We start from the raw sequence: 22525 nt of genomic DNA on the forward strand, positions 1-22525 counted from the left end.
AAAGAGGTGAAGCCACATGTTGGATTCACCTGTTAAGACGGCCTGAATGGGAAAAAATGGATTCAAGATGAAGTAAGACAGGACTTCTTTTATAGACTGATTACGGAGGCCTCAGGAAGAAGGCTGGCTTGGTCCCCAGGCCTTGAGCTTTGGAGGACTGGGCAGGAGATGCCTTTGGTGATCAGGAGAAGAAACTAGTTGTGGGGAGACTCCCTGGAAGAGCCGAGTTGAATATTTTGAGTGGGTGGCAGTTTGAGTGACAGGTGTCCAGGTGGAAGGGGTCAGTCAGCCAGTTAAATACAGGAGTGTCAGCTCAGGTGAGAAGTCTGGGGAGGAAAGCTGGGCACAGCTATGACTGGTGTGCCCGTCCTGGTTACCTCCCTGCGGTCTACCGGTCTCTGAGGAACTCTTGCTTGTGGGGAGTAATGCGAAGGCCAATGAGGGGTCTTCAGGATGTGTTCTGGGCACATGTTTCCATCTGCACTTGCGTGGGAAAGGCAGGGCTGAAGCGATCCTGGGGGCAGCAGACCTATCCCCAGCTCTGCCTGCAGTGTCCTCGTCCAGTCTGGACAGGTGGGGATGTGGGTAGCCCAAGGCAGGGAGGCCCTGACAGAATAGTCCAGACAACCTCCATCACCATCCACGTGCATCAGAGCCTCAGCTGAGAGGACACTGATTTTTGGTCTGCCTGTTGCCACCATAGCAGCCTGTGCATAATGTATATCCTTAGGCTTGCTCTAAGCCTGTCATTCCATGTGGGGAAGCTGTGGCCTGGAAGAAGGGCCTCGGCTAAGCTACTTGAAGCATGAGATGCCTTCTTGCCAGAGGAGGAAGGGCATTGAAGGCTGCCCACCTCCACTTCCTCCAGGCAGTAGAGGGATGACAGGAAGGAGAATAAGGACCTTTACTGAGGCTCCTGAGCCTGCAGCACAGAAAAGGTTTCCACCATGGACCAGGAGATGGTGCTGTTCTCTCACAGGTCACTGAAGGTGTAGGAAACTGCCTCACTTTTGGCGGGGGGTGGGGGGGGGGTAGGAAGAATCAGGTTGTAGGAGCCTATCTCTTGGGAAGCCTTGCATGTAGAAGACACTTCTTTCTGAAGCTCACCCCAGGCCTAAGCTTACCTCTTTCCACCACAGGCCTCTAAGCCCTTCCCAGGGCAGTACCTGCGAGGGCCCCCCTTAGCAGGCAGACCCCTTAAAGTAACCGCTGGGTCTCTTTCAGGTCCTGGAGCCTTGTGAAATTCTGATGAAAAGACATGTCCATTCTCTCAAGAGTTTGCAACTGGTCCCATCATATAATTTTACCCTTTAAAGGGGCTCATGGCCCTCAGGTAAAGACTCCATGAGCAAGTCCATTTCTGGAGGAGGAAACTGAGGCCTGGAAGGGCCAATGACTCCCCAGAATACCGGTGTGGCTTGAACACTAGCACCCACCTTTGAGTCCTCCAGACCGGACGTGGGAGGGGGTGGCTCGGAGCGGGCTGCAGCCGAGAGGTACGGGGCACAGCTGCTGCTGCAGGGCCACAAGCTGGAGGAGGGGTACGGGGTACAGTGGGTGCTCTCTCAGGCTGAGACGGACCGCCTAGGCTGGCTCCCCAAAGCACAGGGACGGCCGGGGCCAGAGGTACACACTGGCTGGTCGCACTCTCCAGCAGGTGCCTCCAATGTCCTAAGCATTGGGGAGGGGGTGTTAAGAATGGGGGGGGGGGGTGTAAAAAGAAGGCTGAAGGGGCCAAAGGGAGTGGTGCTAGCAAGATGGGTGGGGTTGCACAGAGGGGACCTGTCTGTCTCCCCACCCACTGCCTCGTATCCATCTCTCTGCCCTTTTAGGCCTCTTGTCTCTTGCCCCCAGACTCCCCCTCTTTTTGTGTCTCCCCTAAACCTTAATCCCCACAGGGTACATGCCAGCTTAAGCTCAGGCTGAGGTGGGGGGATGGAGGGCACGTGTGGGTCAGACAACAGAGCCAAATGGTGGGTTGGCACCACCAGCAGGTTGCTTGACATCCTCTGCCCCAGGCCAATGGTGTTGCTGGTCCTGCTACCCCCAGAGTGGGCACGGAGGAGGGCAGAGGCTACAGGGGGGGCACCAGCTGTTCCCAGCCCCAGGCGGTGAGCATACTGTTAGTGGTCCAGCCACCGGAAGAAGCTGCTGTGCTCAGCAGCGCAGCAGATGAGCTGGGGAGGAGGCAGGGGTCCAGGCCAGCTGCTGGCCGGTGCAGACACAAGTGGGGGTGCAGAAGGTTTGGCTGAAAGGCTCTGACCCTCTCCAGTGGAGTGGGGTCTTGATCCCTGGAGCCCCCAGCCCAGCATTTCAAGGTGTCTCTGTTTCCATCGTGCTGGTTTAAGCCACTGAGGGACCCAGGGTCAGGTGGGGGAAGAGCTGAACTGAGAGGCCAGAGAGAGAATTTCTGAGACCAGCTTGACCGTTAATTTGCTGGGTGACCTTGGGCAAGTTTCTAGTCTACTCTGGGCCTCAGTTGCTCCAAGTATAAAAAGGGAAAGGTTGGGCTGGTTAATTTGTATGACCATGGGCAAGCCACCTAATATCTCTGGGCCTCAGTTTCATCATCTGTGAAAAGGGGACACCACCACTTTCCTCACTGGGTCCTTAGAGGATAAAATAAAATTAAGTTCCTGGCATAGTTTCCCCGGCACAGTAGGTGCCTGTTTGCGTGAGTTCCCCTCTTTTTAAGACTCTGGACTGGGTTTGTGACCCCTTTATCCAGTCCCATCATCAGGGGTCCTAGGAAGGGGGGTCAACCTCCTTCTCCTGCTCCCCCTACCACCCCCAAGCTCTAGAGTCATCCCTGAAGCAGCCCAAAGAAAGCGGTTGGGGACCCAGGGTCTGGCTCCACGGGGCCTACCTTGATTTGGGGGGGCTGGAAGGCAGAGCCGGATGGGTGACTATCCGGGGGAGCAGGGCCCCCCCCCCTGCATTCTGGCAGCACGGCGTTGCCCTGGCACCGCCGCAGCCCGCCTCTCCCTCTCTCGGCGCTCCCCTCTGCCTATAAATAGCACAGGACGTGCTCGCCTGGGCGATGACGCGGCCGGGCGTGCGGACGGGAAAGAGGCGGCTCAGCCGGAGCAGGTGGGCGGCGGGCACCGCTGCGGGCGGGGCGCCACCGCGGCCCCCTGGCGCCAGGCTCCCGATGAGTCATCTCAGGGCCCCACCGTCCGCTGCTGTCCTCGCCGCCAACGTATCTGCCTCGGGTTTAGGGGGCTGCGGGGGCAAGGCTGATCCCGGGCGGGTATTGAGCCCCCCCGCCCCCGACCCTGGGTACGGCTGGTCTCCGAGGGCATCTCTGACTGGGCAGGAACGGTCCAGACACAGAGGTGTGTGCCCGCCCCCTGCGCGAGGCAGGAGCGCCTCGAACCAGAAAGTGGCCGCAGTCCCACCCTCTCTCTCTCTCCGGAGTCCCCCAAACCTCCTGCCCCACTTCCTCAGATCCCGCCTGGCTCAGGCTGCTTGGGTGGAAGGGACTGAGGAGGCTTGGGGACCCTCACTGTCCGGGCCAGCTCAGTCCCCACACCCCTCCTCTCGGAGATGAACACATTCTCCGACCTTCAGGCTGTCCCCTTTTCGTACCTCCACCACCACCCACCCCCCCGACCCCTTCCCCCTTCCCTTCCTCTAGCCCAAGCAGATAGAGCAGACAGGTTGGGACAAGAAACATTTAATTAGGAGTCTGGGGGCTCAGCAATGCCCCAGCAGACGCCTCATGCAGCCTCATGTACAGTGGGCATTGGGCCCGCCCCTGGGACATTGCTGGAGGGGTGGGGCCCTCATGGCAGCAAACAGGGCAGTGTGGCTTGAGTACCCCCGCTCTGCGAGGGAGAGGTGGGGCAGGGGCCAGTGGGTAGGAGGATGTGTCCCTCCCACTGCATGGGAGGGTGTGACTGTGCCTAGGATGGGGGGTGGCATTGGCTGGCACGATCAAGGGCACAAGAGGAGGCTCTGAGCTTGGGGGGAGAGGGGAGTTGGCACCAGAGAAAAGCAACCTGCAAGGGAGGGGTCCTCTTTGCGTGTCCCCACCCCACCCCCAGGATGCCTACCCCCTTCCCCTCCTGGTGCTCAAACAGAATTCTTTGTCTGTCTCCCACTCCCTCTTCCTCCCAGGGCTCTGTGTCCTGGACAAGGGAGCAGATGCAACCAGAAAAGGGACCCCTGCAACGGCAGCCCTGTCCCCTGCAGAGCCTGGAGAGAGGGGGTGAGGGAGGGTCACTGCGGGGTCAGCCCTGAAGGTTGGGCTCCTGGGGTGGGCCTGGAGAGGCCTGGGGCAGGAACTGAGCTTTTAGAGTCCTGACACTGAACTGGGGGTTATTCTGAGCACGCGCGGGCCAGTCTTTTGTTCTTGATCGGGTTTCTGTGTTCAGGCCGCTCTTGGGTGCCCTTTCGCGGTGCACAAGGGTAGGATGAGGCTGCCCTGTGGTGACTGTGCTACTCGAGGGGACAGTCTCTGATTTACCACAACTTCCCCAGACCTCAGCCCTCCCCTCCTCTGTCCACCCAGGTTTCAAGTAATGGGAGAGATAACCGCAGAACTTTCCTGAGAATTGATGGAGTGACAGAGGTGGTGAGACCAGGATCCTCCTGCAGCCCTGAATTCCCTCCCTACCCAGAGCTGGGGCTAAGGGACCCGGGAAGGCACCTTCCCAAGGCCCCACTTCCAAAGGGTCAGTTGCAGGGTCACACACACAAAGACCCAAGCAGAGGCTCTGTGAGGAGAGGGGAGCTGTCAGGCAGGCAAAGATGCTGTGGGCAGGGGAAGGTCTCTGGAAGAGACAGCAGGGAAGTTCCCCAGGAACTTCCTCTCAGGGCTGAATTCAGCATGGCAACTGGCTTTGGGAGTGCCTGGGCACCAGGGGGACCCACCTGGAGCTTTCCCATCCCCTCCCACTTTCTCCTCCTCCCCACCTCCAAGTCTCAGAGCAGCCTCCTCAGGGCACCCCAGGACCCATGAAATAAAACCCTCCTCAGGGCAGAAGCCTCCCAAGCCATGGTGACTGGCCCCTAGGAGAAGGGCAGAGGGAGAGAGATTGTGGGCAGATGCCTGCTCCCCTCCTGGGGCCAGAAGCAAGGGCCGGGCACAGGCAGGGGTGGCTTCTGGGTTCTCTTGGCTCTTCTCAGATCTCGGTCAGGACGTTGGCTGGCACCAGACCCCGCTTCTTGCCGCTGCTGACGCGGATGAAGCCATCAGCATCCTTGCTCCTGCCCACACCCACACAGATCTGAGCGGAAGAGACATGAAGCTGAGGCTTGGCACTGCCTGCATCCCTGGCCCCAAGTCCTGCTGATGGCTCCCAGGCGGTCCATCCCAGGGGATGATGGGACCAGCATCAGATGTGGTTGGAGCCCGGGTGATGGGAGCAGATCCCATGAGAGTACAGGGTGCAAGAATAGGCAGTCAGCAGACACAGAACATCACTTCGGGTCTGACCTTTGAGATGAGCTGGTCTCGTGCCCCTGACACACTACCATTTCACAGAGGAGGTAACAGGGGGAAAAGGACTTGCCCATGGTTAACAAGAACCCAAAGGCAGAGCCAGCATTCAAACCCAAGCCTCTAGACTCCTAACCCAGTGCTCCTCCCCCGACTGTCTCCAACATAACTCAGCCCTCTGCCTGTGTTAGCTGCCAGCCCCAATTCCCAGAGGGGAGGACAGGACAGCCCTGCAGTCCCACTGCTGCTTTTTTTTTTTTTTTTTTTTAACGGGAATTTCAGTTCCCGGACTAGGGATTGAACCTGGCCACAGTAGTTAAAGCCCAGAATCCTAATCACTAGGCCACCAGGGAACTTCCCAGCCCCACTGCTTCTAGCCTGCCTTCCCTCCTGCTGCCAGGCTGCGAGCGTCCTCCTCCAGGGCCCTCGCCCACACCCCTGCCGCCTCTCTCCCACGCCCACCTCTCCAGCCATGCAGGGCCCAGGCCCTCACCTGGCTCTCCTTGAGGCTCATGTAGCCCTGTTCCTTGTTCCCAGAAAAGGGTTGGCAGCAGCGCCAAACGTTCTCGCCTGGCCTCACCCGCTGCACAAAATTGGCTGGGAAGAAGCCAACCCGGTCGCCGATCTTGCCCTGGGGATGAGGCTGGCAATAAGCACTCGTGCCACCACCTCGACCCCCACTGCTTTCTCTAGACCTAATGCCCACTCAGAGCCAATGCGGTCATCCTCCGGATTTGGGTTCTCTGTATTTGAGCCCCTAGTCGGGTGGCTTCTGGGCTGGAAAGGGCACAAGGTGGGCAGAGGGGCAAGGCTGGGGCGGGGAGGGGCAAGGCTGGGGCGGGGAGGGGCAAAATGAGAGTAAGACCTGAGGGTGGGCCTAGGCCTGGCTAGGGCCGGTGGCGGAAGGAGAGCAGGTCTCTGGGGCAGTGCTCTCTGAGGGTGCGGGCTAGTGACGTGCCTACCGCCCCCCACCGCCCGCGCCCCACCCGGCCAAGTCACCTTCCACCAGTCCTCGTTAGAATCATCCACCAGCACGATCCGGTCTCCAGGCCTGGGGTGAGAGAGCGGGGGTAGCACATGGGGCAGCAGGGACCCTCCCACTCTGCATCCCAACGGTCCTAGGCCCCCAGATCCCCTGCATGCCCCCCTCAGCTGGGGGAGAGTTCTCGGTGCCCTCAGAGGACGTTGCGTGACTACAGGTATGGCAGACACTCTCCAGGACAGAGGCCAGGCAGGGGGCAGGAAACGTGACATTAGCACCAATCCCTCTTGGACTCTGGCACCTCCATCTCCTCTTTGGGCTCAGTAGCCTCAAGTGTGCCAGGAGAAGGTTCCTGAAGGTCTCCCTCACACTCATGTTCCAAGGTCTGGGAGCACAGAGCCCTGAGGTTGGGGCCAGGCAGCTGCCCGGGGCGGGGACTGGGCCGCTGGAGGACTTACTGCAAAGCCAGGTCGTTGTTTTCCTGGGGCAGAAACTTGTAGAGCGCGACGTAGGAGTACATGGGCCCCACATCCTTCCGTAGAAGGGGCCTGGGGGCCTGTGGAAAAGCTCTGGGTCATTGATGGGAGGGGGACACCTTTCTTTTTCCACCCACTCTCCCCTTGCCCTGACCTTGCCTACCCTGGGGGCTAGGAGATGGGGCACAGTGCTCCTGGGTCAATGACAGGGGAGGTGAAGACTATCCTATCTGCTGTGCTTACACACCCCTGAAGGGACTGGGCCAGGGATGGAGAAGAGAGATCCTCTTCTGCCTGCTGCGCCCTAGAACTGCCCACCCTTGGGGGAGTAGGAGTGGGAGCAGTAGGCATTGGGTCAGTGGTGGGAGTGGTAACACCCCTGCCTCCCGGGCCTGCTCACCCTGGCATTGCCCATCCCGGTAGACTGAGGATAAATGATGGAGCGGGGATACTCCCACTCAGCACGCTGTCACCCACCTAGGGATCAGTGACAAGGAGAAGGACATCCCCTTCCCGCCTGGCCTGCCGGGGGTCACTGCCAGCCCAGCCTCACCTGCTGTCCAGGGCTCTTCTCCTCTGGTCCTGACCCTTCGCTCTCGGCCGGGGCTGTGAATACTGGAGATGCCAGGGTGGGGCGAGGGTGTGAGGCAGCAGGCAGCGGCCCGCGCTGTGCTCCATTTCTGCCCCTCGTCCCCAATCCCACTCACCGCTGTCGCCAGGGCCCTCCTCTGAGCTGCGGATGCTGCCTTCCCCGTCCTCAATCAGCTCATCCCGCTCGCTCTAGGGACACAGAGAGGGGAGGGCTCAACCCCTGGACCCCCCCACCCTCTTAGACCTCTGCCCCCGAGGCTCCCCTTTGGTGCTCCCCATACCAAGCTCCGTGTGGGGGACTCAGAGTTGCTGCTGAAGCTGGAGCGGTTCATCAGGGCCAAGGAGGTTCCATAGCGCAGGGTCTCATAGACGGGGTCCACCTTCCCGCTGGCCCCTACTGAGGAGTCACCATCAAGGCCAGGCACCCTGCTGCCAGGCTCGCTCTGCCCCGAAGTCCTGCATCTCAGCCCCGGCTGCCCTGCTCGCTGTCCTGCTCAGCCAGCCCTAAAGTGAAATCTGCACTCCCCTCACCTGCCCCTCCCAGGTCTCCCTCACAGCAGTGAGAGCTCTGTGTCCTCCCACGGTGCCCAGGCACAAACCTGGAGCATCCTGGACCACTTGCCCACCTCACTGCCTGTGTTCACTCCATCACCTCGTCCTACCTCCCAAACATTTCTAGAATCTGCTCACTTCTCTCCATCGCCACTGCTACCAGCCTGGTCCCAGCTACCAGACTCTTTCCTGGCAACCATCATGGCCTCCCAACTGGTCTCTCTGCTTTCAGTCCAGCCCCTCCAACCCACACAGTAGCCAGAATGCTCTTGTAAAAACACAAAAATTGACCTTATAATAAAGTCCAAAGATCTGTCGTTACCAAGGCGGAGGCGGGGTGGGGGAGGGATGGATTGGGAGTTTGGGATTAGCAGGTGCAAACTGTTTATACACAGAAGGGATAAACACCAAGGTCCTACTGTAGAGCACAGGGAACTATATTCAATATCCTGTGATAAACCATAATGGAAAAGAATATGAAAAATAATATATATATATATAACTGAATCACTTTGCTGTACAGCAGAAATTAACACAACATTGTAAATCAACTATACTTCAATTAAAAAAAAAAAAAAGAATAAAGTCCAAAGAACACTCCTAAAATGGACCCCGAGGCCTTGCACCCAGGGTCCCATCTCACCCTTTTACTCTGACTCCCTCAGTCCCAGCCTCATTATCCTTTCTTTAACTCTCTGCCCCTTCCTACCTCTGGCCTGCCTTCTGTCCACACTGGTCTTCCCCAGATCCTCAGACTAATTCCCTATCCTTCAAGTCTCCTGGATGCCTTCTTTGCCTCTGTGGATGAGGTCGGTGCCGACTTTATCCTCTCTTTATTCCCTATCCTTCTGTTTCAGGCATTCACCAAATGATGGTTAGTTGATGATTTATGTGATTATTTATTTCACGTCTAGCTCCCTTACTAGACCATGAGCTCCACCTTCTTCAGGGCTGCGTTCCCATGTCTAGCACAGTGCCTGGCACTTAGTAGGTGTTCAATAAAGTGTTTGTTGAAGGATGGATGAGTGAATGAATGAACTCTACATTCAGGACAGGAGCATCCAAAGAAGGGAAGTGGGGAAAAAAACCAAAACAAACAAAAGAAGAAGAAGAAGTCTAAAAAAATAAAAAAGAAGGGAGTGGTAGTAGTGCCAAGAACGGGCAGTGCCAGGGTGACTCAGGTGCTCATCTGAGGAGTGCGTGGGTCTCTCATCACACCACAGTGGGATCAGGGGCAACAGTGGACACTCACCAGTGGGTGGGGACTCCTTGCTCATTGCACAGGCTGGTGGCGGCTCATGCACCAGGAGGGGGGAGCTGAAGTTGCGGCGGAAGGAGGAGGACTGTGGCGGGGGGTGGGGGTGGGGCAGAGAGAGGGCACAGGGAGGTCACAGCCCCTTGAGAGTTTGGCCTTCCCCAAGCCCAAGCACCGCCCCACATGAGGAACCAGCCCTGCGGGGCACTCATTCCCCCACATGCCAGGCCTGGGAGCATCAGCCAGCCGTCTCTGTGTGGTCCCCACTCACCGTCTTGCCTGGGCATTGCTGGTGGGAGATCTCCTCGGAGCACCAGAGGTGGACACTGACCTTGCATGTCTTACACCGCAAACCCTGCTTGGAGTTTCCTGGGAAGAATGTGGGTTTGGCAAGAGGGGGTGGTCAAGAGAGGCTACATCCAAGGGCAAGGAGCAAAGGAGGCAGGTTAGGGCATGAGGAAGCAAGGGACTGGGCATCCTCATGCCAGCCTGGGGCCTAGCTCCGACCTCCACACAGTCAGGGTGGAATCTGAGCTGTTAGTAAACACAGCAACACTGGATCCCCACCCACCCCCAAGGGTGCTTATGTGTCCTCCCAGAGGGAGGGGCACCGTTAGGATTAGCAGGAGCCCAACATCAGGCAGTCAGGTCCATGGGCCCCCTCCCACACCCACCCCGACCCCTTCTGTTGCCACCCAGGCACCTACCCACAATGAACTGGTGGCACAGCTCACAGGGGCTGGCTCGCTTGAAGACGTGTTCCTGGAAGCTATGCAGCCTCACTGGTTTGAGTGGTGCCAGGGGGCGTGGGATCGGGCAGGGGGACAGGGCTGGGGTGGGTAGGCCCCTGTCTGCAGATGCTGGTGGTGGGGAGGGAGGCGGCAGCGGGGTCGGGGGTGTCAGCAGCACCTCGGTGGGGCATTTGAGCTCAGACCCCGAGCGAAAGAAGAAGTTCTCCATGCTCTTACTTCGGAGGATGTTCTTGAGGGAAAGTGAGCGCTTGAACCTCTGGAGCTGAGAGAGGAAAAGGGGCTGTGAGCCTGGAGGGGACTGGCTCCCCGGGATCTCTCCTTGGCCAGCGGTAGCCTGAAGGCTGAGAGCCAGAGGTGAGATGAAGTACTGAGAAAGAGGCTGCCAAGTTCCAGAAGGCAGGTCACCATCCCAGGTGCCCACAAGAGCCAGGCAGGGAACCTCCTCGAGCAGAGGAGTTCTGGCTGGACAGGCACCTGATTAGGAGTGGTGGGGACTGGACAGCCAGCGAGTAGCTGCTGGTCTCCTTTAGCCAGCTGAGCTAGTCTGTGGGGGCAGCCCAGCGTTGCCAGGTTTCTCAATTTTCAAAAAGAAATCTAGACTTTGTTTTTTAAAAATATTTATTTATTTATTTGGTTGCATCGGGTCTTAGTTGTGGCAGGCGGTTTCCTTAGTTGCGGCTCGCCAGCTCCTTAGTTGTGGCACATGGGCTCCTTAGTTGCAGCACATGGGCTCCTTAGTTGTAGCATGTGAACTCTTAGTTGCGGCATGCATGTGGGATCTAGTTCCCTGACGAGGGATCGAACCCGGGCCCCCTGCATTGGGAGTGCGGAATCTCAACCACTGAGCCACGTGGGAAGTCCCTACACTGTTTTTTTTTTAACATCTTTATTGGAGTATAATTGCTTTACAATGGTGTGTTAGTTTCTGCTGTATAACAAAGTGAATCAGCTATACATATACATATATCCCCATATCTCCTCCCTCTTGCATCTCCCTCCCACCCTTCCCATCCCACCCCTAGACTTTTTTTTATAAAAGTAATTTTTTAATGAAAAATATTAATCCATTTCATGAACTTATGATATTTAAAGTCAGTTAAGCGGGACTTTCTGGTGGTTCAGTGGTTAAGACTCTGTGTTTCCATTGCAGGGGGCACAGGAAGATCCGCGTGCTGCGTGCAGCCAAAAAAAAAAAAAAGTCAGTTAAGAAATCTAGAACTTTATGTGAAATTGGATAGAAACAAATTCAAGAGGTTTTATTTCCTTTTTTCTTTGCAGAAATGGTAGTATACTATTTCTCCCGTGCCTTGCTTTTTTCTTGGAAATCATTCCATACAAATACACAAAGAGTTTCACCATTCTTTTTTTATGGCTGCACAGGAATTTCATTGAATGGGTGTACCATTTACTCGACTTAACAAAATAATACTTTGGGGGCCAAAACACACCAGGTCCTCAGTCCTTGAACAGGGAGTGGGGGAGTGGTCACCCTGGACCCTCATCCTCAGGGCTGATTCTCCCTCCAAAACACCTCTCCAGTTCATCCCAAAACACCTCTCCAGTTCATCCCCTGCAACACCTCAGCACCCCCAGAGCCCTGCCCTGCTTCAGGTTGCAGCACCCTGTCGGGTTCAGGGCCATAGCTCTTTGCCTCCACCTTGCCCATCCCCACCTGTTCTCCATGCAGCTGCCAGGGAGGTGATCCCTGACCCTGCAAAAAACCTTTCATGGCTCCTCAGGACCCAGCCAAGGTCCCTGTCCCAGCCATGAAACTGCAACTTGGCCAGACCTGCCCTTCCACCCCAGGCCTTCCACCTGAGCCCAAATGTGAGGACTTGAACTCATCCGTGTTTTATGCCTCTGAGCTTTTTACATGTTTGTCCTCTTCTCTGCCTTATCCAGTTTTTTCCCGCTTTCTTCTTCAGGGTTTCCTGTGATTCTTCCTTCCCTGGGAAGCTGTCTCTTCTTCTGCAGGAATTCCTTTCAGTGGGCCCACTCCCTCCTCTGGTTGGCTGCTTCTGAATGGGCTTCCATGATAGCTCCGATCAGGTTTATGTTGTCATTTACTTCTCACTCCTCCGGGAGGCTGTGAGCCCCTGGAGGGCAGGGAAAGTTGCTTGAAATCCCCATAATGGGCCTCAGCACATAGTAGGTGCTCAGTCAATGTTTGTGGAATAAATGATGAGCAAGTGGCTGGAATCCTAAACAGAGCACGTGTTCTGGAGTGCAGGGTGGATTCTACGGTGAGGCCAGAGTTATTTCCATCGCTCACCCAAACACACCCTTATTCTACCCAGAGTGAGATCTGGACCTCTCTACCCAGACCCTTGCCCTACTCCCCTCCTGTTGAAAGCCCTTACTCCTCCCATTCCTTTCTACCAGTTAAAAAAAGAAAAGGGTGGAGGTGGGGGGCAGAGGCCTGGCTCTAGGCAGAGAGACTCGGCCAGGGTTCCCAGCTGGGACACCAGGCAGCCTGTGTGCCATGGATGCCAGCTTGGCAACCATGCCAAGGGAATGGAAGTGGTGGCCCCTCTAGCCCTAGGGAGGCCAGCAGGCCACATGACAGAGGGGGAAGCAGAGGGGGAAATGTTTGGGCAAAAGGCGGGCCCCGGTATGCCAGCTGAAAGGCCAGAGCCCTAGGGGGACTGGCATGCTGAGTTGCTCAGCTCCTTCCAAATCCAGCTTCCTGGCCAGCACTGTGGGCTTCTCTGTGTGTCTCTGAGAAGCAAGGCCCCAGGCCCCAGCTGCCTGGGCATTGGGGCAGAGGTCGAGGCCCAGAGGGACAATTAATTAGAACACGAATATGTTCTATGTGGCTCTGGGGGCTCTGACAGGCCCAGAGGGGCGGGTGAACCACCCACTGCTCTGCGCAGGGGCCATGGGCACAGAGCACAGGAGGTCTCTGGGAGGATGTGCTGGGGAGGTGGGGGCAGAATGCAATCTGCTGCCTGAAGGCAAGTCACTTCACTTCCTCTCTCTCTAAGCTTCAGTTTCCCTACCTCCAAGTCAGGGTTAGATGCTGTCTAAGCAATACAGGCTCAAGTCCCCAAAGCAAAAACCTGAACTTATGAACATAATGAGGGGCTGTCGTGGTCAGAGTCCTGGAATTGATATTCAGCATCTCATTAACCCTGGCACTACCCACTGAGGTGGTGACAATTATTGGCCCACTTTTCAGATGAGGAACTGAGGGGGTTAAGTCACTCACTCATCATGAGTCCGCAGCTGCTAAGTAGCAGAGCCGGGACTTGAACCAGTGGCTTTGGCTATTGAGCCCAAGTGACCAGGAGCACTCTGCCCTGGCCCTCACCTCTGGCCCTCAGTTGTGCCATGGGCTTGTCATGAAATGTAGGGTTAGAAGGGACTTGAAAGAGTGGGCACATAGAGCAGTCCCCACCCTGCACTGCTCTGGCCATGTCCCCTCTGAATTGTTGTCTGACTCTGTTGGTCACCTCTTGTGACGGCAAGCACATCCTCTCTTGGGACAGTCATTCCATCTTTGGGCAGCTGCAATCGCTGGAAAGTGCTTCCCTATTTAGAGCTGAAACCTGCCTCCCTGCCTATCGGCCCTTGTTCCTCCCTTGGCTCCAGGAAGGGCTACTCCCGCTTACACACATCGGTTCTTCAAATATTTGAAGACATCAATCATGTTCCCCCCTCCTGAGACCATTATTTCCAAAGTAATCCTCACAGGATGAGATTTCAAGCCTCCCTACTCTCCAGCCTGTGCCCTTTCCTGGTCCCCACCTGGCCTCAGTTCCAAGAGCCACCTCTGCAGGGTACCAAAAGCCTCTGGAACAGAATGTTCCCCATCACCAGGGCAGCCCCAACTCTGCCCCAGATCCCAGGAGGGTGGAGAAGTGGGAAGGAATGCCACCTGGGATGGCTGGCAGATGTCAAGGGCTGTGGCTGGAGGGCAGATGACGGCATCTCTGCCAAATGGCTTAATGCCTGCCCACACCAGAGACATCTGGCTTGGCCACCCAAACCTCATTTGGGCTCAGCCTGGCCAGGTATTTCCACTTCTGGGACTCCTAGTTTCCAGAGAAGACCTTTCTCTACCTCCCCACCCTCTATCTTTTTGGTGCCCCCACTGTCCCAGGACCCATTCCCCGGCATGAGAAGAAGTCGCCATATATCCTGGCAAGCTGGCCCACTTGGACCCCATTCCCTCCCAAAGCACCAGGAGCTTGTCTGGCTTGGAGCCTGGACCATCAGACCTGTTATTCTGAATCCCCTGCTGGAGGCAGGACCTGGCCTGCCTGCCTCCTCCCCACCTCTCCACACCCTGGACAGTCCCTTCCTTCCTCAGTTCCTGCCAGCTCCTGAAATGGCACTAGGCAGCTGGCAGAGGGTGGTGGCAGATGTGACACTAGCTGACTCAGATGGCAGAGCTGGCATGGCAGGGTCTTTCCAAAGATGGCACCAAAGGGGGTGATGGCAGGCCCTATGTAGTAGGATGGGATGGGGACCCAGAGAGGGCGACGCTGACACTAGGAGGGTGGCTGAGTAGCTTGGGTGCCGGAGTGATACCCGACTTTAGGGTGAGCGGGAGGCTGGACTTGAGCTGGCAAGAAATCGCCAGGGGGCCCCAAACACTGACGAATAGGTCTGGAATGTTGACTTCACTGCCTAATGAAGACAAGTACACCAGCCACCTCTGTTGTACCTGCCTCAAATTGAGCACTGACCCTCTCCCTTCTTTCTCCTCCACCTCTACAGTCTGAAGACAGAAGCTACTTTGGGACAAGTTGAGGTGGGGGGATGGAAGGAGGCTGGCAAGTGTTCTGAATTCTCTCTCTGCCCACCTCTGCCCTCCTGAGTACCTTCCCCCAGACCTGCAGTCCAGCCTGTGTTGTCATTACTGAGTCCTTCATAAATGAGGTACAGGGGAGGGCGGCAAAGGGGCAGGGCTCCAACTGGCCTGGCACAGAGGGACCAGGTCAGGTGTACACTCCCCTTCCTTCCCTGCTCCACAGATCTCCATGGCTCAGACCCAGAGGTGATGGCATGGGACAGTCCTTGGGCTGGGAGGAAGGAGGTACAGACCTGCCAGGCCCTGACCACCCCTCCCCACACAGCTGAGCCTGCAGCCTGCTGACTGCTGAGGCAGCACTGCCCAGCCCTCCTGCCTGCTCTCGGAGAACTCTTGAGTGGCCAGGCCGTGGTGTGGGAATCAGGGCAGGACCTGGGAGGCCCTCAATCCCCTGGGAAGCAAGCAAGGGGTTTGTATGTGTCTGTCCAGGGTGACTAGAAGGCAGCTGTGAAGCTCAGGGGCGCTGGAACTCAGGATGGGGCTCAGTTCCCTCAGGATGGGGATCTTCTGCTTGAAAGGAGCTGTCACAAATATTCCAAGCAATATTCTGCCCCCCAACACCTCATTCCTTTCCCAGTAGACTTGGCTCTCTGAGGGGGAGGTAACTCTGTGGGCTGAGAGCCCAAGGTCTAGTTCTCAGAAGGGAGCAGGAGAAGGTCAAGTGTGAATCTGAAGACTTGGCTGTGGAGACCCACCGGGTCCCTTTGGTTTAGGGATGGGGAGCCTACCTGGGGTGCCTCAGCCTGACACCATCCACTCTGGTCCTACTCATCTTCCCTTGGTCACTCCCTTGATGACCTTGACCTTGAATTAACCTCATATCCTGGGGGGCGGTCAAGACAGAATTAAGAGGAAGATGGGCATTGGAAAGAGCTATAGATGAGCTAGTGATACCAGGGGAAGCCAAAGACCCCACCCATTTCTGGTCCTGGCTGTCCCCCTCCTCATCTGGGTAACAGAAGCTGGGTGGGAACAATTTTCCAGGGTGGAAAGCGACAGAGTAGTCTTGGCCTGAAATCTGGGGGGGGGGGGGGGGGGGGGCGGGGCGGGGCAGAGAGAGCACTGCCCCTTCTTCTCTCCCCATCCCCAGGTCCCCTGCTCAGGTCGCTTCCGCAGAACTTCTTGCGGGTCAGCACCTAGAACTTGGGGAGGGAGCAGGCAGAGTAGAGGCGTGGGGGGGGGGCGGTTGAATGTGAGCAGTGTTCTCCCCCACCCCACCGCCTTCAGCGCCAGGAGTCTGGGCTCCTCCGCCTGACTTCATTGGGGAATAATTTATTCATTGTGACTCCCGCAGGAGTAGCAATCATACATAATTAGGGGTAATTATGACATTCATTAATTATGATGACTTCCCTTTTTGCTTCTACCAGCTCCCTGCCCCCCTCCCCGGCCCACGGCCCGCTGGCGTGGGCTGCCTGTCTTTCTCATCCGGAGCCGCAGCAACAGTCCCCGGGTCCCCGCCAGTGATGGCCCGCGCCGCAGCAGCCCCCAGCGCGAACTCAGAAGCTGCGCAGCCCCGGGCCGCGGCCTCAAGTCCCCGAGCCTAACCCGGTTGGGATGGGCGGGGGGAATGCAGGACTGCGGCGGGTCAGAGAGAGACATCTAGAGAGACTCAGAAATAAACACACAGAGACGCCGAGAGGACCCGAGAGAGACGCACACAGAGAGATACCAAGACAGAGACAAACAGGTTGTAGAGACATTTTCAGAGAGACACAGGCAAAGAGAGAGGGACAGACAGACCTGGCGGACACGGGAGGGGTGCGCCTCGCACGCACACGCGGGCGAGTATACCAGCCCACACCCGCTACACACCGCTACACACTGCCTCCGCCTTCGCCGCGCCGACTCCCTCCAACAAAGCCGAGTTACATACAACCTCCCTGGAGGGTCGCGGTGGAGCGTCCGCTCATCACGCGCGCAAGGGCGTGTCGTGCTTGTGGGATGGGGGCTCCTTGTGGCCCCTCGTCACGAACCCACTGCCCCCGGGTCGCCGCGCGGAGCGTTAGGGACCACACAGGTCCCGCTACTGTGACCCCAGGGCACCCGAGGCCACAGTGGCAACCGCATCGGGAGGAGGGCGCCCGGGCTGGGGGCGCACTGGGCAGGGGTCCAGGCCTCGCGCCTCCCGAGTTACCTTGGTTTCCTGGAGGGCAGAGACGGTCCCCGGGGGGCTGTGGGTGGCCGCGTCATCCGGTTCGTTCTCCTTCTCGCTCATTTCGGTCATGGTTAGGAGAGAGGGGAAGAGAGGGTGCCGAGACCCGACGGCAGCCCGGCTGGAGGGAGGCTGAGGGCGGCAGGCGTCTCTCTGGGACCCTGAAGCCCTTCTCTAGAGACTGCCCCCCAACGAACCCCAGGAGAAACCCGCCCAGGCAAAGCAACCCCCCCACTCCCGGGTGCGGGCGGAGAAAGTTCCCGGGTTGGTGGGTGAGAGGAGGTAATTACACGGAGCCGCGGGAGCAGGACGACCCCAGGAGTGAGGACCAAGGATGCTGCTCCGAGCGAGGGGAGGAGGGAAGTGGGCACTCGGGGATGAGCCGAGGGAGGGAGCGATGGAGCTGTCAGTGTCCGGCAGGCTTCGCCGTCCTCTGCGCCCGCCCCCCCACCCCCTCCCCTTCCCCTCCCCCCGCCGGCCCCAGCCGGGAACCCCCTCCGCCCAGTCCTCGCTTCCCAACTTTGATTTAGGAGGTCGCCTGGTCCCTCCCCTTTCCCTCCGCAGCTCCCCAGCGCCTCTATGCAAATCAGGTTCTCAGCTATTGGCTGCCTCGGTGGCCAGGAGGGCGAGCTGGGCGGAGCCTGGGGGGGCTTGACAAGATGGGGAGGGGCTTGGAGGGTAAAGAAGTGGAGGGAGCAGTTTTACCTGAAAAACCCGGAATTGGGGGCGTGACAAGGTTGAAGGAAGCCTCAGGAGATCATATTCAAGTCTGGAAGGGTTGGGGGTAATAGAAATAGGCTGGATCTGCAGAAAGATAGCTGAAAGTGAGTTAAAGGTAGGACTTCCTGATAGCGACGTGAAGAATGGGGACACTTCCGCCCAATTAACTGGATGTCTCTCTGCCCTGGAGACACTGTCCCCAAATGTGTCTATCCTCGGACTATGTAGGGGTTTCCTCAGCAGAGAATGGACAAATGAACATCATGTGTCAAAGGCCAGCCCTGTCCTGGAAAGCAGGACAACTATATTGCTTTCCAGTCTTGTTGTCTGGACTTCAGCAGAGAAGAGGCCTCAGTCCCCACACTTGAGGTCCCCAAACCTCTCCAAGACATGCCCCCTCCTAAAGATCCTACCACAAATGGAGTTAGATGGGGGTAGGGAGAGGTGAGGGGGAAGAGGTTTCTTACCCTCCAAGGTGTCCTCTGTCCACTTGGCCTGAAGCTAATGAAGCTAATGCATGTCACCTACCTGCTAGTTCCCGAACTTCCCCTCCCTCTCCTCCTGCCCCTTCTGGCCCTGACCAAAAAGTCTAGCTTCATCTCTGGGCCTATCCAAGAAAATGGAAGTAGGTTGGAGGTTGAGAGAATCCTTCCCTGGGTGTGGGTGGAGAGACTTCTGGGTCTAAGTCTCCTTCCTCCTCAACTGCTGTGGGTGATGAGATGAGGGGTGGGTGGCACTCAAGAGGGTCCTGCCTTTATGCCAGGCCTGGAGGAGGGGCTGAACCTAGTGTTCCCTCCCCCGCCCCTCCCCATGCACATAGCCATTCATGCCATCTATCTCCTTCTGAGGATGAGCTCACCGGTGGAGCACTGCTCAGGTTACTGCGTCCAGGAATAGAGATTTATTTGCCACTGGCAGAATTAGGACAAGGGCGGATGGGAGGGTTTGTGGTAGTGGGGGCTTAGTCCCCTCCCCCTCCAGATCCACACACTGAGTGCTAGCTTTCCTGAAAGGAGTTTGAATAGAACCTGGCCTCAGCCCTCAGACCAGTTTCCCCAAAGGCCCATTCATTACCAACTGCTCCCCTCTGAGGGCCACCCTCCTCCCTCCTGCCCAGCACAGGTCAGCCCAACGACCCCTCCCTAGGCAACTCAGACTTAGAAATGCTTGGAACACCCTGAGATGGGGTCATCAGCTCTCTATCTCTACCTGTCCTGGGCTGGAGCAAACAGGGGCTTCGTCTGTGTTTGTGAGGCCTCCTGGGGGGAGGTACCCCTGTTCCCCTCCAAAGAGAAGAGGCTCTGGGTTCCTTCAAGTCCAGTACCTGTGTAGTCACTAATTCACTTGACCTTGGGTAGGTAACTTTTAAAGCCTTGATTTCTTCATCAGCAGAATGGAGATTGTGCCTACCTCACTCCCGGGAGAATGAATGAGACAGTGTAGTACACCACTTAACCCAGAGAAGACAGGCACAGAAAGTTCATTTTCTTCTTTCTCTCCTTTCTTCTGGGAGATTTGTCTCTTCCTAGGTCTTTTTCTGAGGCAGAGAGAAGAAACAGCTTCCTTCCCTCACTTTCCTCGGCTGTTTGGAGCCTGTTATTCCATGGGAGAACTGACCCAGGAGACTCTGACTAGACGTGGGAAAGAACTCCCAGGGGAATCAGTGGGGAAAGGCAGGGAAGTCGGTGGGCCCTGGGGCCCATCTGGTCTGGGCATTAGAAATCTGAGGTGGGGCAGCTGTGGAGGAGGTAGGGGGCTGGATCCCATGACCTCTGGATGTCCTTTCTGGCCTGTGGCCTTCCTGTTGCAGAGCAGTCTTTAATGATCTAAGTCTGAGTCACTGTCTCAGTGCCAACAATTCCCACTGCAGTGGCTCGGAGATGGGGCAGGAGCAACTGGGCTAGCTTCTTGAGGAGGAACACTGTCCATCTTAGATTTGGAGGGCAGAAAGGAGGGGTTGTCAGAGCAAGCGGCAAGGTGGTCCAGGAGGAGGAGTGGCAGCCGTACTCTCAGAAGGGCTCTCAGACCAGAAGTCATAATAGAACTACCAGGGGGCCTCTTACTGGGAGAGCTGAGTGAATGAGCATGGGCTCTGGGCTCTCGGGAGCCTGGGGACAGAGGGATGGGTGGAGGCATGGACAGATGGCTTCAAATCTGCATATGGCACAATGTCCAGCACATTAAGAGCACCTGGTCTTCATCCTGGTCTACCCTTTTTTCCTGCTCTGTGACCTTGGGCAGAGAGCTATCCATCTCTGGAGGGTCTTTGGTTTCCTTCTCTTCTGATTGGCAGAACTGGACTAGATTAGTTTGAAATGGAGTTGGATTAAATGGGGGCAATAATTGTATATCTCTTAGTGTTCTTTTGAGGATTAAATGAGTTAACATATATAAAGAGCTGGACAGAGTAAGTGCATGATAAATAGTTATTATTATTATTTTATTTTTTTAAAATATTAAGGATTCTTAGGACTTCCCTGGTGGTCCAGTGGGTAAGACTCTGCACTCCCAATGCAGGGGGCCCGGGTTCGATCCCCGGTTGGGGAACTAGATCCCGCATGCATGCAGCAACTAAGAGCCTGCGTGCTGCAGCGAAGATCCCTCGTTCCGCAACTAAGACCCGGCGCAGCCAAAATAAGTATATAAATAAATAAATATTTTAAAAAAATTTTTTTAAGGATTCTTAACCTTGGGCTTGTAGGTAAGTTGCAGGGAGTTCGTGAACCGCTTGAAGCTGCATAAAATTTTGGAGGATAAGCATTTTCTGAGGGAGAGTCCAGAGCTATCATCTGCTCCTCAGAGAATTTTAGATCCCCAAAAGATTAAGAACCACTGGCCTCAATGACCCAGGGCCCCTCCACTAAGGTGTTTAGATTCTCTAATGTGAGGGATTGCCTCTGCCATACGGACTGACCTATTTTCTCCCACAAACACCTTCAATTCAAGCCCTTCCCTGCTGTGGCCTCTGCGCCCATGGGTTACCAAGGACAGCCCAAGCAGAGCACATGAGTGGCTGGCCTCTCCCTCCAGCTTTAGAATCGGGGCTCCTAGGGTAGGGGGGCTCATCATGGTTGAGGCCAAGTCTGGGTTCTCATCTCCCAGCTGGGGAGAGGAAGAGGACCCAACTTCAGTGGAGCTGGGGATGCCGAGAACACAGTGCGAGGTCTGGCCTTGCCCAGTCTCCCCTACGTCCCTCTGCCAGCCCACCCCAGGGCCTCAGAGGCAGATACCGTTCTAATGAGCTAAGGCCCATGGCAGGCATCGGTAATTATGATTTTGCAGAAATATAGAAGGCTCTTATGCAAGTGCCTGACATACTTCCCGGCTGTGGCATCTGCGACAGCCAGGTCCCCAGAGGCTGGAGAAGGGCCCCTCCATCCCTTGCTGCCAACAACCCTTGGAGCTTGGGACACTGGCATAGAGCCGCCTTCCCACTGCCTGTGGCGCTGTCCCTAACACGCCCTGGGTGAGCTGTTCCCTCTCTCTGTGCCCCAGGCTCCCTGGAGGGGAACAACATGGGCTCCAGTGTGTGCACCCCTCTCCCTCCCCCGCCAAGTCGAGGCTGTCCAGGAGACCTGTTTCCATGGGAGGGGGATAATGGTTTGGGGGATGTTTCCCTTTCTCTCAGTAAGAAAACCTCTCTTTCCACAAAGATGTCCCCTTCTATTCTGTTTCTTTTCCCCTTGAGGCTGGGGCCATAGGGCTGACAGCAGCCTGTGGTGGGGGTCACAGCCCCTGGCTGCCCCTCCCCAGGCCCTATGCCAGTTTGCCCACCACCATCTCCCATGCTTCTGATAGTGTCCTGAAGCCACCCCTTTCTTTCCCTGGTCCATTCCCCATACCCACCCACAAAGCATCTGTTACCAAGGTAACAGCAATGTCATCACTTTGGGGTGAGCAAGGAGGTGGAGCCCAGTGGATGGGATGGGGCTGTTAGGGGTTAGAATTTTAGAGATATGAGCACTGAGGGCCCCCAAACTCTTAAAGGAGGATCTTTGGCTGCAGAGGGGCCCTGGGCACAGACTGGGCTGCAGGGTGCTGCTGAGAGCTGGTGGAAAAGAAGGAGGATGAAGTCTGGAAGCAACTGGATCTGGGTGTTAGGGGTGAGGGTGACTGGCTTACTAAGTGGGAGAAGCGTGAGGGTGAGGATGCCAAAGAGATGTTGAGGCAAGGAGGATGGAGCCTGCCTGTAACTCCCCCTTTGGGATTCAGCTTGTTAACTCCTCCTGGGGAGCGGTTTTCTGGCTGGGAGAGTCTAGACCCAGTGGAAACAGCAGCTGGGGATCCTGGGGCCAGCCTGGGCCCACACTGCCCCCTGCAGACTGCACAGAAAACAACGTTGGATGTCTTCCAGGGAGGAGTGGGTAGGTGGGGCCTTCGAGGGTCCACATTTGAGACATCTAAACCATGTGGTCCTACTAAGTGCCTAGAGAGGCTCTGGGCACCCGGGGTGCCAGTGTCCTGCATTTGAGGCCCTCCGGTAAATCCTGACCCAGAGGGTGCCCTCCTGCCCAGAGGATCCCTCCGAGTGGACTTGGGGGTAGGAAGCAGCGGGGACAGAGATGCGCCTTGAGCTGAGTTGACAGAGGCCGTCAAGGGGACTAGAAGGCAGAGGGGCCAGAGTATTCTAGGCAGATGCAACAGCCTGGGCAAAGGCACAGAGGTGTGAAACAGAACAGACTGTTCTGGAAGTTGCTGGTAAGCAAGGGAGAGAGGGAGTGGTGACAGGGAAAGGCAGAAAAAGGTGGACAAATGGCCTTGGATGCTGGACCAGGAAGATGCG

At 56.8% G+C, this 22525-nt stretch overlaps 1 protein-coding gene across 4 annotated transcripts; it reads right to left on the reverse strand.

Moving 5' to 3' along the window:
• Positions 1-3660: 3660 nt before the first annotated feature.
• STAC2 (SH3 and cysteine rich domain 2) lies at positions 3661-17479 on the reverse strand. Of its 4 annotated transcripts, XM_082442390.1 has the most exons (12): positions 17313-17477; positions 17005-17154; positions 10007-10313; positions 9571-9668; positions 9297-9387; positions 7774-7889; positions 7609-7681; positions 7455-7516; positions 6884-6981; positions 6443-6494; positions 5937-6074; positions 3661-5231 (listed from the first exon to the last, which is right to left on the reverse strand). In XM_082442390.1, the coding sequence occupies exons 2-12, from the start codon at positions 17092-17094 to the stop codon at positions 5127-5129; spliced, it is 1230 nt and encodes a 409-aa protein (XP_082298516.1). In that variant the 5' UTR covers positions 17095-17154; positions 17313-17477; the 3' UTR covers positions 3661-5126. The 4 variants fall into 4 exon arrangements, with proteins under 4 accessions (XP_082298516.1, XP_082298517.1, XP_082298515.1 ...); XM_082442391.1 differs by having other exon boundaries at positions 7774-7886; positions 17005-17477; XM_082442389.1 differs by having other exon boundaries at positions 17005-17477.
• Between the last annotated feature and the right edge of the window lie 5046 nt (positions 17480-22525).

This window comes from Balaenoptera physalus (assembly GCF_965194825.1).
Source record: "Balaenoptera physalus genome assembly, chromosome: 20".
NCBI classification, from domain to species: Eukaryota; Metazoa; Chordata; class Mammalia; order Artiodactyla; family Balaenopteridae; genus Balaenoptera; species Balaenoptera physalus.